At 27.4% G+C, this 12726-nt stretch overlaps 1 protein-coding gene across 1 annotated transcript; it reads left to right on the forward strand.

Annotated features, from left to right (window-relative positions):
• The first annotated feature begins 3596 nt into the window (after window positions 1-3596).
• Window positions 3597-7339, forward strand: LOC119677712 (cytochrome P450 6g1-like). Its single transcript, XM_038089172.1, has 4 exons — window positions 3597-3710; window positions 5595-6064; window positions 6132-6926; window positions 6985-7339. The coding sequence occupies exons 2-4, from the start codon at window positions 5600-5602 to the stop codon at window positions 7288-7290; spliced, it is 1566 nt and encodes a 521-aa protein (XP_037945100.1). The 5' UTR covers window positions 3597-3710; window positions 5595-5599; the 3' UTR covers window positions 7291-7339.
• The last annotated feature ends 5387 nt before the right edge of the window (window positions 7340-12726 follow it).

Genomic DNA, 12726 nt, shown 5'->3' on the forward strand with positions numbered 1-12726 from the left:
TTTAAATTACAAATATGCTTTGTTATTTACCTGTAATTTATGCAACTATATTGAGAGTGTGATGTAGCACTCTATGGTCAAGGACTTCATCATAATTTAGTATCAATAAAAAAAGGTAATATGTGTTTGTATATTTTTAAATTTAAGTACGTGTTAAAGGATTTCATTTCATAGCAAAATTTAAATTTATTAATCCATAGAGTTAGCAAAAAGATGCTATATATTATAGTTGAATCAAAAAAAGAGTACTTACACGGTATTCCGGCAAATCCGTATTTGACAAAATCTGTTAGCTATATATCTAAAATTCATTATTTTGATTCTACGTTATTCATGAATTAATAATCCTTATCAATTCGCAATATTTCTTATAAATTTTCTAAATAACGTAATGAAACATGCTTTCATATTAGATTAGGTGTATTTATTATTAATAATTTTTTTATAAGAACTCAAACAACAGCTATTTAAACGATTTGTCTTTTTATGCGCTACATATGGACATTAAATCAACTATTGACGTACCCTATAACATCGATTATGTTGATTCATATATAAACATAATTAATATATTTATAACTATTGCAATATAGGAATTATAACTGAACCTGACTGTATACAAATGTTTTATTGATCTAAAAAACTCACGCAATTCCTTAGGGAGAAAGACAAAGACGTTCTGACTTAGCTTAGTTCTCAATAGTTACTAATTAATAATTTTTTGAACTATCGTCTGCTAATTTACTTAAAAGCAAATAAATGAATAATAATCATTAAGGAAATCACAGCTTTTGAATTTTAGCTAATTTGTCAGCTAAACCTCGTATCAAAAAACAAAGCAGCTGGGATTCATTTTCATCATCCTCACTACATCTACAACAGATATAATTGAAATGGAAATTTAGTCTCCTGGCTTGGTTACCTAAAATACAATGACCTGTAAGTAAACCTATTGAGAGACATATATCTAGGAGGTATCTCGATTACTTACTTTAAAAAGAAAGTGTACACTATAATATATGACGTTTATATATAGTAATTAAATACTAATACTATAGCAATAAATATGTATATTATAATAGACCTTGGTTCATAATTAACTCTTAGGTATATTAAAAAAATATAATATTTTTTGTTTTATGTATAAACATAATAAGAGAAGTGAGAACTTCCTTTGGCTTCACAAAATCCAATTTATTTATGTCTTTCAGTAAGGATAAAACTCCACTATAAAAATAATTCTTGAATAAATATTGGTAAGATATCTCTAAGCTAAGATATCTCTAAGTCTAATTCAAAATATGTTAAAAATGGTTGATAGAATTCGAAGAGTGATTATCGTTGTTCCGTATTTTCGCTAGATCAAGTTTACTGTGGCGATAGCGAAAGTAAATATCGATACATTTTGATGTGTATACTATTTTAAGGAACTTGGACTTGAACTCTTACGAATTATTTAAAGTACAAATACTTACTAGTACTTGTGTTTTATCAGTATTATAAAAAAATTAAAAAAATGTTTTGCATTTGTTTATAAACAAGTGTAGTCGTAGATTAGCGCCACAAAACTTGAATAAGTACAAAAGACCTTGGTGTCAACAAAAAAGTCAGTTGATATTAAGGAGTATAGTAACATGTATGATATAGAGAACTTAAACTGTGTATGTATGATATAGAGAACTTAAACTTAAACAGTTTCTTTCTTCACAAAGTAAATATCGAAAATATCTTTTAAGTACAAATATACTCGGTATCAATAGTAAAGTACAGTAACTTATATGTACTTATATCGAAACATTCCTAACGATGTTGTTAATAAAGAAGCTAAGTTTTCTAATTACAGTGAAAAGTCTTTTAACGGACACCACTTATGAGTTTCTAAAATAAAATGTTTGCCTCTTATTATTTGATATAACTTAAATCTTGATCTCTTGAGGCCTCTTGAGGCTCTTTCATTATTAACTGGGCTGGATTGCTTGATCCATTTTGTCCGTTTTTAGCTACAGGGTACTTTAAAAAACTTTATTGCAAATATTTTCTATTAAATTATTTCTGGATCATTTTGAGGTTATTTTTTATGGCTTATCGGAAAAGCTGCCAATAGTTCGGCTAAAACTTGACGAATGTTCATCAAGATGTTTTAATATATCGGGATTTGAATGATTGTTTGCATAAATACGAACCTCAAAAAAAAAAAATCCATTAGTAACAAATCGCATGATCTTAAAGTATAAAATTACACTTTCGTGTAATTTTTTTTCACAACAAAGCTCTAATACTGCGGCTTATGTTACCGTTTCATTAAAACCGATTACATTCCAAATTCAAATTAATAATTATATGACTGTAATGGTTAAACTTATATTACACAGCCGTTATATATTATAAAGTACGGCCTTATGAACAAATGCTACACCATATAATGACTTTTTGTTAAATAAGATTCTCTTAACAGTTACCAGCGGATTTTAACTGCACCGGATCTAAAAATTTATATGTTGACAGATCCACTAAGGAAAAAATGAGTTCCAACATTGAGAGCATTCGTCGCCATTTTTGTAGTAAGTTTTCTTATTTTTAACATATTCTGCGGTTCTGTGAAATAACAAACTTTAAACTAAGGACGTGTGCGAGTATGGCTAAGTTGATGCTAAACCAAATGGGAGATTTTTTGGGATTTTTTGCACTGCACGCATTTAGCCATTTATCAATACGTATCGACACATGGCTATATTATCGGCATAACTTAGAATTTCCCTCATTTAGAACGCAACTTAGCCTAACTCGCATACGTCCTAAATATATGATACCATTTTGGCAGCATTTTTGAAAATTTATTACTGAAATAGTGGAATGATATATATATGGATAACTATTAAAAGTTGATTAAAATAAATGTAGCAACAGAAAAAGCACATTTCGAAATAACTGATTAGTTCTGCCATAACACACATAGCATAAAACAATATAATTCACAATTTAAAAACGCCCTTAACAAAGAAGTATTACAGGACACCGGTGCATCATAGATAATATTTTTTTTTTTTTTGATTTTTTTTGTTTTTCGATCCGCCAAAGTTAAAGCTATTTGACTCTAAAAACTCTATATATAGATTATAAAGTATTTATAATACAGTTGGAAAAATCTATGTTGCGTTACAAACACCTTAACAAAGTCAATATACCATATAATCATATTATTTTGAAGAATGTAGAAGAGATTAAATTAATATAAAAATTAATTTTATTCTCTTGAATTATCATTTCTTATTGACTAAAAGACTCTGCTTTAAAATTTATACTTCTCATACTTCTCTACCGAAACTACCAATGACAGTGCAAAAACATTGTTGTCATTTGGAGCAGAAAAGGTTAGTGATTTTTAATTTGGACTGATAAAAATTTGTTTTGCTTAAACATTTGCAAATCGTATTCAAATGCTTTGATAATCAAACGATGACTTTCAAAAAACAATCTATAATTTTGTTATAAATTTGAAGAGATTTAGTATACTAAATACAGTCCGGTGTGTGTAGTACGAAAGATACTTTAAATTTTTAATTCTACTAAAAAGAGTCAAATACAAATATTTAATTTAAATAAATTTTTCAAATAATATTCAAAACTTTAGTACAAGTAGAGAGAAATATAAGTTAAAGTTAATAAAACTTGATGTTTAAGTTTAGTTGACATCTTCACTTTAACTAAATGTGAGCACTTATTTAAAGTATAATATATTTTAATAAAAAAATTAAATTTAGAAATTTATAAGGGAATATATAAAAACTGAAAAACTAAATGTTTTTCAAATTAAATAAAAATACAAATGAATTTGTTAATACAACTTTCACAGCAAAATTAACAAAATTCTAGAAAAATGTGCGAACATAAAAGTCAAGTACGTGTTTGGGTCAGTTGGTTAAGGAGCACTGACTCTGAACTTCAAATATGGCAGGACAGGAGTTCGATTCCTGGTACTTGCAGTCTCAAAAAATAATTATTTACGAATATTTAAATACAAGAATTATTTCCAAGACCACTGATGATGGGTATTTGGAAATACTCGAAACAGCTGTATGGTCAGCCAAAAATTCAATTAATTAAAATAATATAAAAATGAATTTTTGTTGTTGTAGTTTACTACTGTTCAAAAAACCTCTTTATAAAAATACAATTAAATAGTACAGAAAAAAAAAATCTTAATTCATATAATAAATTAACTTTATGGAAAGGTTTTTATGTAATTTCTGTTTTTTTGAGTTAAATAAAAGCCGGCATTATTATCATTGTTATCATTATTTTGATATATGTGAAAGTTTTTAAAAAGTAATTATATTTTTGCAGTGATAAGAGAAGCGTGCCAATTACTTTGCTTTTTTACAGTTTAATAAAAAAATTATTTTTGTTGTTTATTAACGATAGGAGAATTATTTGTTGTTTTGTTGTCGACGCAACGAAAATGTTAAAATTAAACAATCTTTTTAATCATTTCTAATTAAAATTTTTTATTTTGATTTAACAGTAGTAAAAAAAACTATTATACTATAGACAAAATATTCTTATCTAGTCTACCGTATAGTATCTACACCTGCGCCAGTGATATTTGTTTATGATTATCACTTGTCTGGCTGACTACTTAAATTGTAGTGCCCGAAATTAAATTATCGTAAATATTTGGTATAACTATTTTAAAATACGTAAATAAATAAACGTGTATGTTATGCAAATAATCAGGTTATTGTTAAAAAGTTTTGTTGATTTTTATTGTGAGATTAATAATTATCAAAATTAATTCGGACTATTCCCGCGATTATATTGTTCTGACTAGTTTGGTTGGCTTTTATTCAATACCATTATTACAAATTAATTTATTATTATTGCTATTCATATAATTAAAATTTATAAATTAAAGCCTTAATTTTACCAAGCTCCCGACTACTAAGTACTACATTAAAAAAACAAATAAAAAATTCTGAAGAAATTTTTGATCATTTCAATACTCAATACTGAGTAACTTTTTCCACTACGGTAAACGCATGTAAAGCTTTTTCTTCTATTCTCAAAAATTGTAAAGTTCTTACATTATTGACATTAACAGAAAACTGTACCTGTCATCTAGCGAGAATTAGTATACATATGCCATTTTTATATTGATTAGACACAGAGGGGTCAAGTGGTAGACACGCCATCTGTTATTGTTATTTTGTATACAAAATTTGCATATTTTAAGTCCGATATTTACAGAACTAGGCTATATAGACATATAATAAAGTGAAAGGAGTTTTATAGAGTATTTTATATAAAAAATATGTGGCATTCTGAAAAACTGCAACGTACCGAAATTCTAAATAAATTTTAGTAATTTCATACATAAATTATAAATTCTTCACTAGAATTTCCCTTTTGCGCTTTAATGTATTACTATTAAAATAATTTATTTTTTTGAATTCATCTCGGAAATTATTTTCGAAGTCTGCGCTAATTACTTTAGTAAATAATAAAAATTTTAATTGTTTATTTAACTTTTTAACAATATTATACACCATTGAACTTTATATATATTTTCTATCTTATCTTATACTATATTCTTATAGCTAAAATGGCATCTGCTGAGGCTCTGTTCCTGATCACAGCTATAATTGGCTTAATTTATTTTTGGGTCAAACATAATTATAGTTATTGGCAACGTAAAGGTATTCCGTACTTAAAACCGATTCCATTTATTGGTAACACTAAATCAATATTAACGTTGAAAACGAGTATCGGGTTGATTGCGTCAGATGTCTATAGTGATAAAACATTGAGCGATGCGGCCGCTGTAGGAATATACAGTTTCCATAAACCTGGATTAGTTATACGAGATATTGAATTAATAAAATCAATTTTAATCAAGGACTTCAATAAATTTTCAAACCGTACAGTAGCTTGTGATCCACATAATGATCCACTAGGATCGAATAATTTATTTTTCGTTAGAAATCCAGAATGGAAAGATATCAGAACAAAACTATCACCAGTTTTTACAAGTGGTAAAATAAAACAGATGTATCCACTTATGGTTGATGTAAGTATTAAATGCATTGTGCTATATAAAAATACTTATATTGATTTTGAATTTATTTTTCAAAAAGATTGCAACAGAATTGGAAAATCATTTGACATCTTATAAGAAAACCAATAATTCCTTTGTAACGGAAGTGAAGGAGATCTGCGCAAATTTCACTACAGATCTTGTCGCCACCATAGCATTCGGTTTACGTGCCAACAGTCTCAAAAATCCAAATGCCGAATTTCGTCATTATGGAAGAAAAGTATTTCAATTTAATTTGTTTCGCGCATTTCATTTCTTCGTTATAATATATTTACCGAAATTAGTTAGCTTTTTCCGTGTAAAGATATTTTCTACAGAATGTGCAAATTTCTTGCGTAAAACTATTAATTATGTCATATCAGAACGTGAAAGCAGTGGAACCACTCGCAATGATCTTATTGATATTTTGGTATCCTTGAAAAAGGAAGCTCCAGATGCACAAAGCCTATATAGAGCTAACAATAATGAATTCTTAGTGGCTCAAGCTGCTGTATTTTTAACTGCAGGGTTTGAGACATCATCTTCAACAATGTCTTTTGCACTTTATGAATTATCGAAGAAGCCAGAATTACAAAAGCGTTTACGTACAGAAATTTGCAATGCATTCTTGGTTGAAAACGGAAAAATATCTTATGAAAATATTCAAAATCTTCAGTATTTGGGAATGGTTGTAGATGAGATTTTGCGCATGTATCCTGTATTACCATTTTTGGATCGCGAATTTAACAAAGCTAAAGATGAGTCAGATTTTACTCTACAACCATATTACAATTACGCATTACCCAATGGCATGCCAATATACATTCCAATATATGGAATACAACGTGATCCAAAGGTATAAAATAATTTTCCTATATTATAAACTTTTTGATTTTACATAATTTTGATTTTAGTATTGGCCGAACCCAGATGTTTTTGATCCAGAACGGTTTTCACCAGAAAACAAAAAAAGTCATACTCCCATGACATATTTTCCATTTGGAAATGGACCACATAATTGTATAGGAAGTCGCTTAGGATTACTTCAAACAAAACTTGGTTTGGTACACTTCTTAAAAAATTATTTCGTTGAACCCTGCGATCAAACACCATCTGAGATGGAGTTCGATCCTAAAGCTTTTGTACTACAATGTGTTAAAGGTATTTACTTAAACATTGTAAATGATCGCATGTACGACATAAAAGCGAATGTAAAATAGAAAAATTAATTTATTTGAAAAATAAGATGTATTTATTGTGTATGTTTATTATATATTGATATGATCAATCACTGTAAAAGTGCAATCAATTAGACATATAACAAATAAAATCAATTTTTTACTGTTTATTGTTTTGTTTGCTCATCTATGACAATTTATTTATAATTTAGTTTTTAAGCATAACATTGTTATTTTCTAAATCTTACATATATAAAAAATAATTTTCTAAATATTACACATTACAACATTGTATTCATGACATTGTTATTGTGCTATATGCTGTCAATTTTTTAAGCAATTGGGTGGGGGTCAGAAAGAGGCTTTGTGGTGAATATAAGTGCCTAGGAATAACAGCATAAGAGATTAGTTATATGAATATATACTTTGCTACTCATGATCAAACATATATTATTACGACTCTTTGTAGTTCAGTGATACGAATCTCTGGGCAGGATATTATTGGCAACTAGCTAGATGATGAAGCTGCAAAATTGTCAATACAGTTCTACACTTTATACATTTATTAGCATTTCCAAAACATAGTTGGAAACATTTAGACAAATGCTTAACAAGACTTGGATTTGACACACAATATATACTGCCACACGCCATGGAAGAACAAAACTCATGTGTAGCGGTTACACTATCCAGGATCATTCATCCATCAGATTTTGTAATGATGCAATTGATCACGTTAAATCATTTATATATTTGGGCAACATCATCACGGATAAAAGTGGTGCTAAAGAAGACGTCAGGCCCCGACTGAGTAAAGCCAAGTCAGCTTTCGGTCAGTTAAATAATGTGTGGAAGTCTAATTAAATAAGCATTTGCACTAAGCTTCATATATTTAACTCGAACATTAAATCAAGTGTGTACTACGGATACGAAAAGTAAGAAAACTCTGTCTCTATTCAATCGCGTATTCATTAACAAATATGATAAATTAACAAAAAAAAATAAAAAAAAATATGATGGCCGTAGCGCATATGATACTGATTTCTGGGAACGCACGGAACAAATCAAAAGAAGAAATTGGAAGTGGATTGGTCACGTGCTCAGGAAAACATCAACCTTCATACAAAGCAAGCCCTACGCTGAAACCCATACAGCAATCGTCAACCTGCTAAGACATGACGAAGAATCGTGAACCAGGAGCTTAAAGATGCACAGTACTTCTGGAACCAAATAACGAGAGAAGCAGACAACAGAATAAGATTTGGAGGAATAGTTGAGGCCCTATATATATATGTGTGTGTGCTCCACTTATATATTTATATAATCACATCACCCAATTTTAAGTTCATTTAAACAAAAGCCTAATAGCGCTACAAACTATTTTTATTTAATTTACTATTTAATTTACTATTACTATTTATATAAATAATTTAATAATTATATTAATAAAGAGCTAAAGCAAATATAAAAAATATTTTCCAATCTGGATCAATAGAAACTGAATTAACAGATAAATATTAATTTGTATATATGTTAAGATGTCGTAATTAAACTAGAGATCAGATTTCGGTCTTATTAAGCTATTACATATAGTATTTGTAACTTTTTCTGTACATTATAGTTATGTATTTAATTTGGATTAATTTTAATGCTTTAAACATCGGTGCTGAGATTCATAGTAAAATATACCAAAATTATAAATCCGCTTAAGGACAGTATGAATCATGTAGTTCAAAAATATAAAAATGCCTAGCTCACATTCGATTTTTGACCAAAATGAAAAATAATATATAAGATCTTTTGTAGTACATTCTTTGAAAATTAATTCATCGGAAATATAGTACTCATATGCTAGATGTGTTTTGCGGGTGAAAAATAATTTATAAAAATAATGCTATCCTTAAAATTTTTATTTCTTAATAAAATTTAACACTAAATAAAAATATGAATACATAAAATAAAATAAAATGAAAATTTGGGAAAAAAAATTTTTTTTTTGAAATTTAACAGTTAATTTTAGTACTTAAATGTGAGCAATTTTAATCGTTTATACTATTTCTTAAAAGTTTAATAAATTATTTTTTAAACGAAACAAATTTTAAGTTTCTCTCATTTATATAGCCTTAGATATGGCAATTTGAAAATGTGTACACAATGCTAATTCTCAAAACCCGATGGATAAAAGACCACATAAACTGCCATTTATTAAATAGGTTAATGTCAAAATAAAAAACATATGGGTCATTCTTTTACAAATCGGACACCTTTTTTACCTCATGATCTCCGATTTCGCTGAAATTTTTTTTATGAGTTCCTTTCATAAAATAAGAAGACTCGTATCTCGTGAAAAAACTTTGTAATTTTCTTCCTAGGAGATATGGACTCATAGGGTTTTGAGAATTGGCATTGTAGTCATATTTTTAAATGGCTCTATCTCAGGCTCTGTTAACGGTAGAAACTTAAGATTTGCTACGTTTTGAAGATGGTTAATTGAGGTTTTAATAAATTGTTTAAACAATTAAGATTGTTTATATTTAAGTATAAATATTAACCGTTGAATTTCAAAGAAAAATTTTTTTCAAAACATATCCCCAAAATTTTCATTTTTTGTATTTTATTTAGAATCAGTTTTAAATTTTACTAAGAAATAAAAATTTTCTAAATGGCTTTATTTTTTGAAATTTAAAAAAATTATTTTTCTCCCGCAAAACACATCAAGTACATGCGTAATATACTTCCATTGAATTATCAAAGAATATACTACAAATATTCTTATATAATATTTTTAATTTCAATTAGTAATAAAATTCTACATAAAACCAAAAAATTTCAGGACGATATTGTCCTTAGAAGTACTTTTAAAAAATTAATTTATCCTTCACAACACACTGAACACATACACACGATTTTTGACTAAAAAAAAGAGGAATATGTCATACAAATTTTTCTTCTTTAGTTTTGATATAGGTTAACAAATATATTTTACTTAAAAAATAAATATTCCAGTGTGATACTCCTTTTAGAAATAATTAAAAAAAATTAATTTATCAGACGTCCTACACATAACTCATACGCACTGTAATACCATTAAATCAATTTTCCAAGAAAAACGACACAAAAATGTTTACTTTTTATTTCTGAATTGAATTTATCATTAAATTTTATATAAATATACAACTTATTAGGACGTTGTTATTCTTAGAAGTATTTTTATTAAACAAATTAGTTTTACATCATATTTAGTTTTTAATTACGAATTTGAAATTTTTAATATTCCTTCTGGTGACTCTAACGATAGCGATGAAGAAGATGACAGGAAAAATTTAATGGCACAGCAGATAGAACTATTAGCGAAATCGGAGATCATGAAGTCATTTTTTTGCCAAAATATAGTTAAAATGATTACATAATTTGAAGATTGATTAAAATGAAGATACACAAGATACTTACGACAAGAAATGTGGAATATATAAGTAATGTTTTTGACTAAAAGTCAAAAAGTTGAAGTTTTAGAGGGTAAATAAAAATTTTTTTAGTTTATGAAATACGAATTTTTGTTTTTTGCTACAAATGAATATATAAAAAATTTTGATTATAACGTCCTTTCGCTTATTCCTGTACTTCCTATACTATCATAAAGACTTTTTTTTCAACTATTTCTAAATATGGCAAGGGAAAGAGGCAAGAAAGGGAATTAGAGAAATAACATCTAAAACAAAAATGTCTATCTATTCATTGATTGCAAATTAACTAAAATTGGGTCATTCTTTTACTAATTGGAAGGATGAAAATGATTTTGGCCAAATCGGAGGTGATGAGGTCAACAAGATGTCCGATTTATAAAACATTGACGTGTTAACGAATTTCGTATTCGAAATTATGAAAATAAAAAAAAATTTATTAATCCTTTAAATCCCCAATTTTATATATGAAATGATATATGATGATATAGCTTCTAATGCAGTATTAAATCAATGAATTAGATATCGATTAATTTGTCTAGATATAGTAGCAGAAATACTTCCATTTTCCAAAAATCGTCGAGCAGTATTACCTTCAATTGTGTTATCCTAATTCTTTTCTAAAACTTTCAGTTCTTTACCAACTCATTTTTGAGTCATATCGACATACAAATATATTGAAATTTTAATGAAATAGACGTTAATTTAGGTATAACAGTTAGTTTTAACATCTAAAAAAAAACACTTTATTTGTATATATTGCTTTTGCGAGATGGAATTTTGCATTGATTTGGTAGTAATACACTTTACAAAAACAAAAAAAGAGTAATAATGAGAAACAAATTTTTTTTTAATTTTAAAGGAAATCATTCTGCCTATAACTTAAAAATGGATTTGAAATGGAACAACGTGGAACAACACAACTTTTTCATTATTTTATATAGTCCTTCAACAATTTTAATCATAAAAATTTAGAAACAATAGTTGCAGCTGTTTTATTTTTCACTTAAAAATTTGTTATTTAGTTTTTATTGTTTTATATTTTACTTACTTTCAGAAATCTATTTCATTTTCCTTCATTGCTATTCATTTTCATTTAAACATTTTATTTAATTGACCACACAGTAAATGCTACTTAAACAAAGGTTATGTTGCGACTGCTATAGTGGCGGAAATAAAAGGAAAAAAAATTTTTATAGGATATTTATTATTCCTGATCATATCTTAAATCCAACACAACATAAAAATATAAAAATCTGTAATCTAAAACTTTTTTTGATTTTTGACCAGCTTTTCGGCAATCGACAATCGGCCGCACTGTGCGGTAGTCTTAAATAATGTGAATAGATGCTAAATAACTGCATGACCTAATAATACTCTCCACTCATTCAGCCAACAAAAATTGCGTTAGCTTGATAACATAGTCTCAGACGTAATAGCTCTAGCACTTAGGACAGTCTTCCAACACTGCACTGAAATAAATATCCAATGTTCGAGCGAAAAATTTGCTGACTCGGGACAATACGAAACCGAACAACGAACTGATAAACTCGGTTAATGCATTCTCACTTTTACTGATAAAAAGTGGTTTTTAAACAATTAATAGGCACATTTTAATAGAATACAATTTGGGATGATATTCGTTTCTGTTGTTGAGGTTTTACATGACTTGCAAAACCTCAACCGAGTTTGTTATAAATTCGAGGAATAAAATTACGAGGTTTAGTATGCGAAAGTAATTTGGCATGCGTCGTTTTTCGGGACATAATCGATTTTACTAAAAAGTGATATTAAAAAAAATTTATCAAAACAAAAGTTGGGAATTATAAACAAAATATAAGTAAAACTAAAAGTAAATATAAACAAAAACTTATAACAACTGATTTAAATAAAATTATATGACTAACTAAATAAATCAAAAAATATTCGAAAATACATTATTATTTACATATATTGTAAAAATAATTAAAGAAAATAATCATATTTTCTTATATATTATATTATTATTTAAAGAATA

This window comes from Teleopsis dalmanni, chromosome 2 (assembly GCF_002237135.1).
Source record: "Teleopsis dalmanni isolate 2A chromosome 2, ASM223713v2, whole genome shotgun sequence".
Lineage (NCBI taxonomy): Eukaryota > Metazoa > Arthropoda > Insecta > Diptera > Diopsidae > Teleopsis > Teleopsis dalmanni.

Bases quoted from the DNA above. Each gene is read 5' to 3' on its own strand.
- LOC119677712 (XM_038089172.1), top strand. From the start codon at position 5,600: ATGGCATCTGCTGAGGCTCTGTTCCTGATCACAGCTATAATTGGCTTA. The intron at 6,065-6,131 runs GTAAGTATTAAA...TTTTTCAAAAAG, and splicing joins TGTATCCACTTATGGTTGAT to ATTGCAACAGAATTGGAAAA. The intron at 6,927-6,984 runs GTATAAAATAAT...TTTTGATTTTAG, and splicing joins GAATACAACGTGATCCAAAG to TATTGGCCGAACCCAGATGT.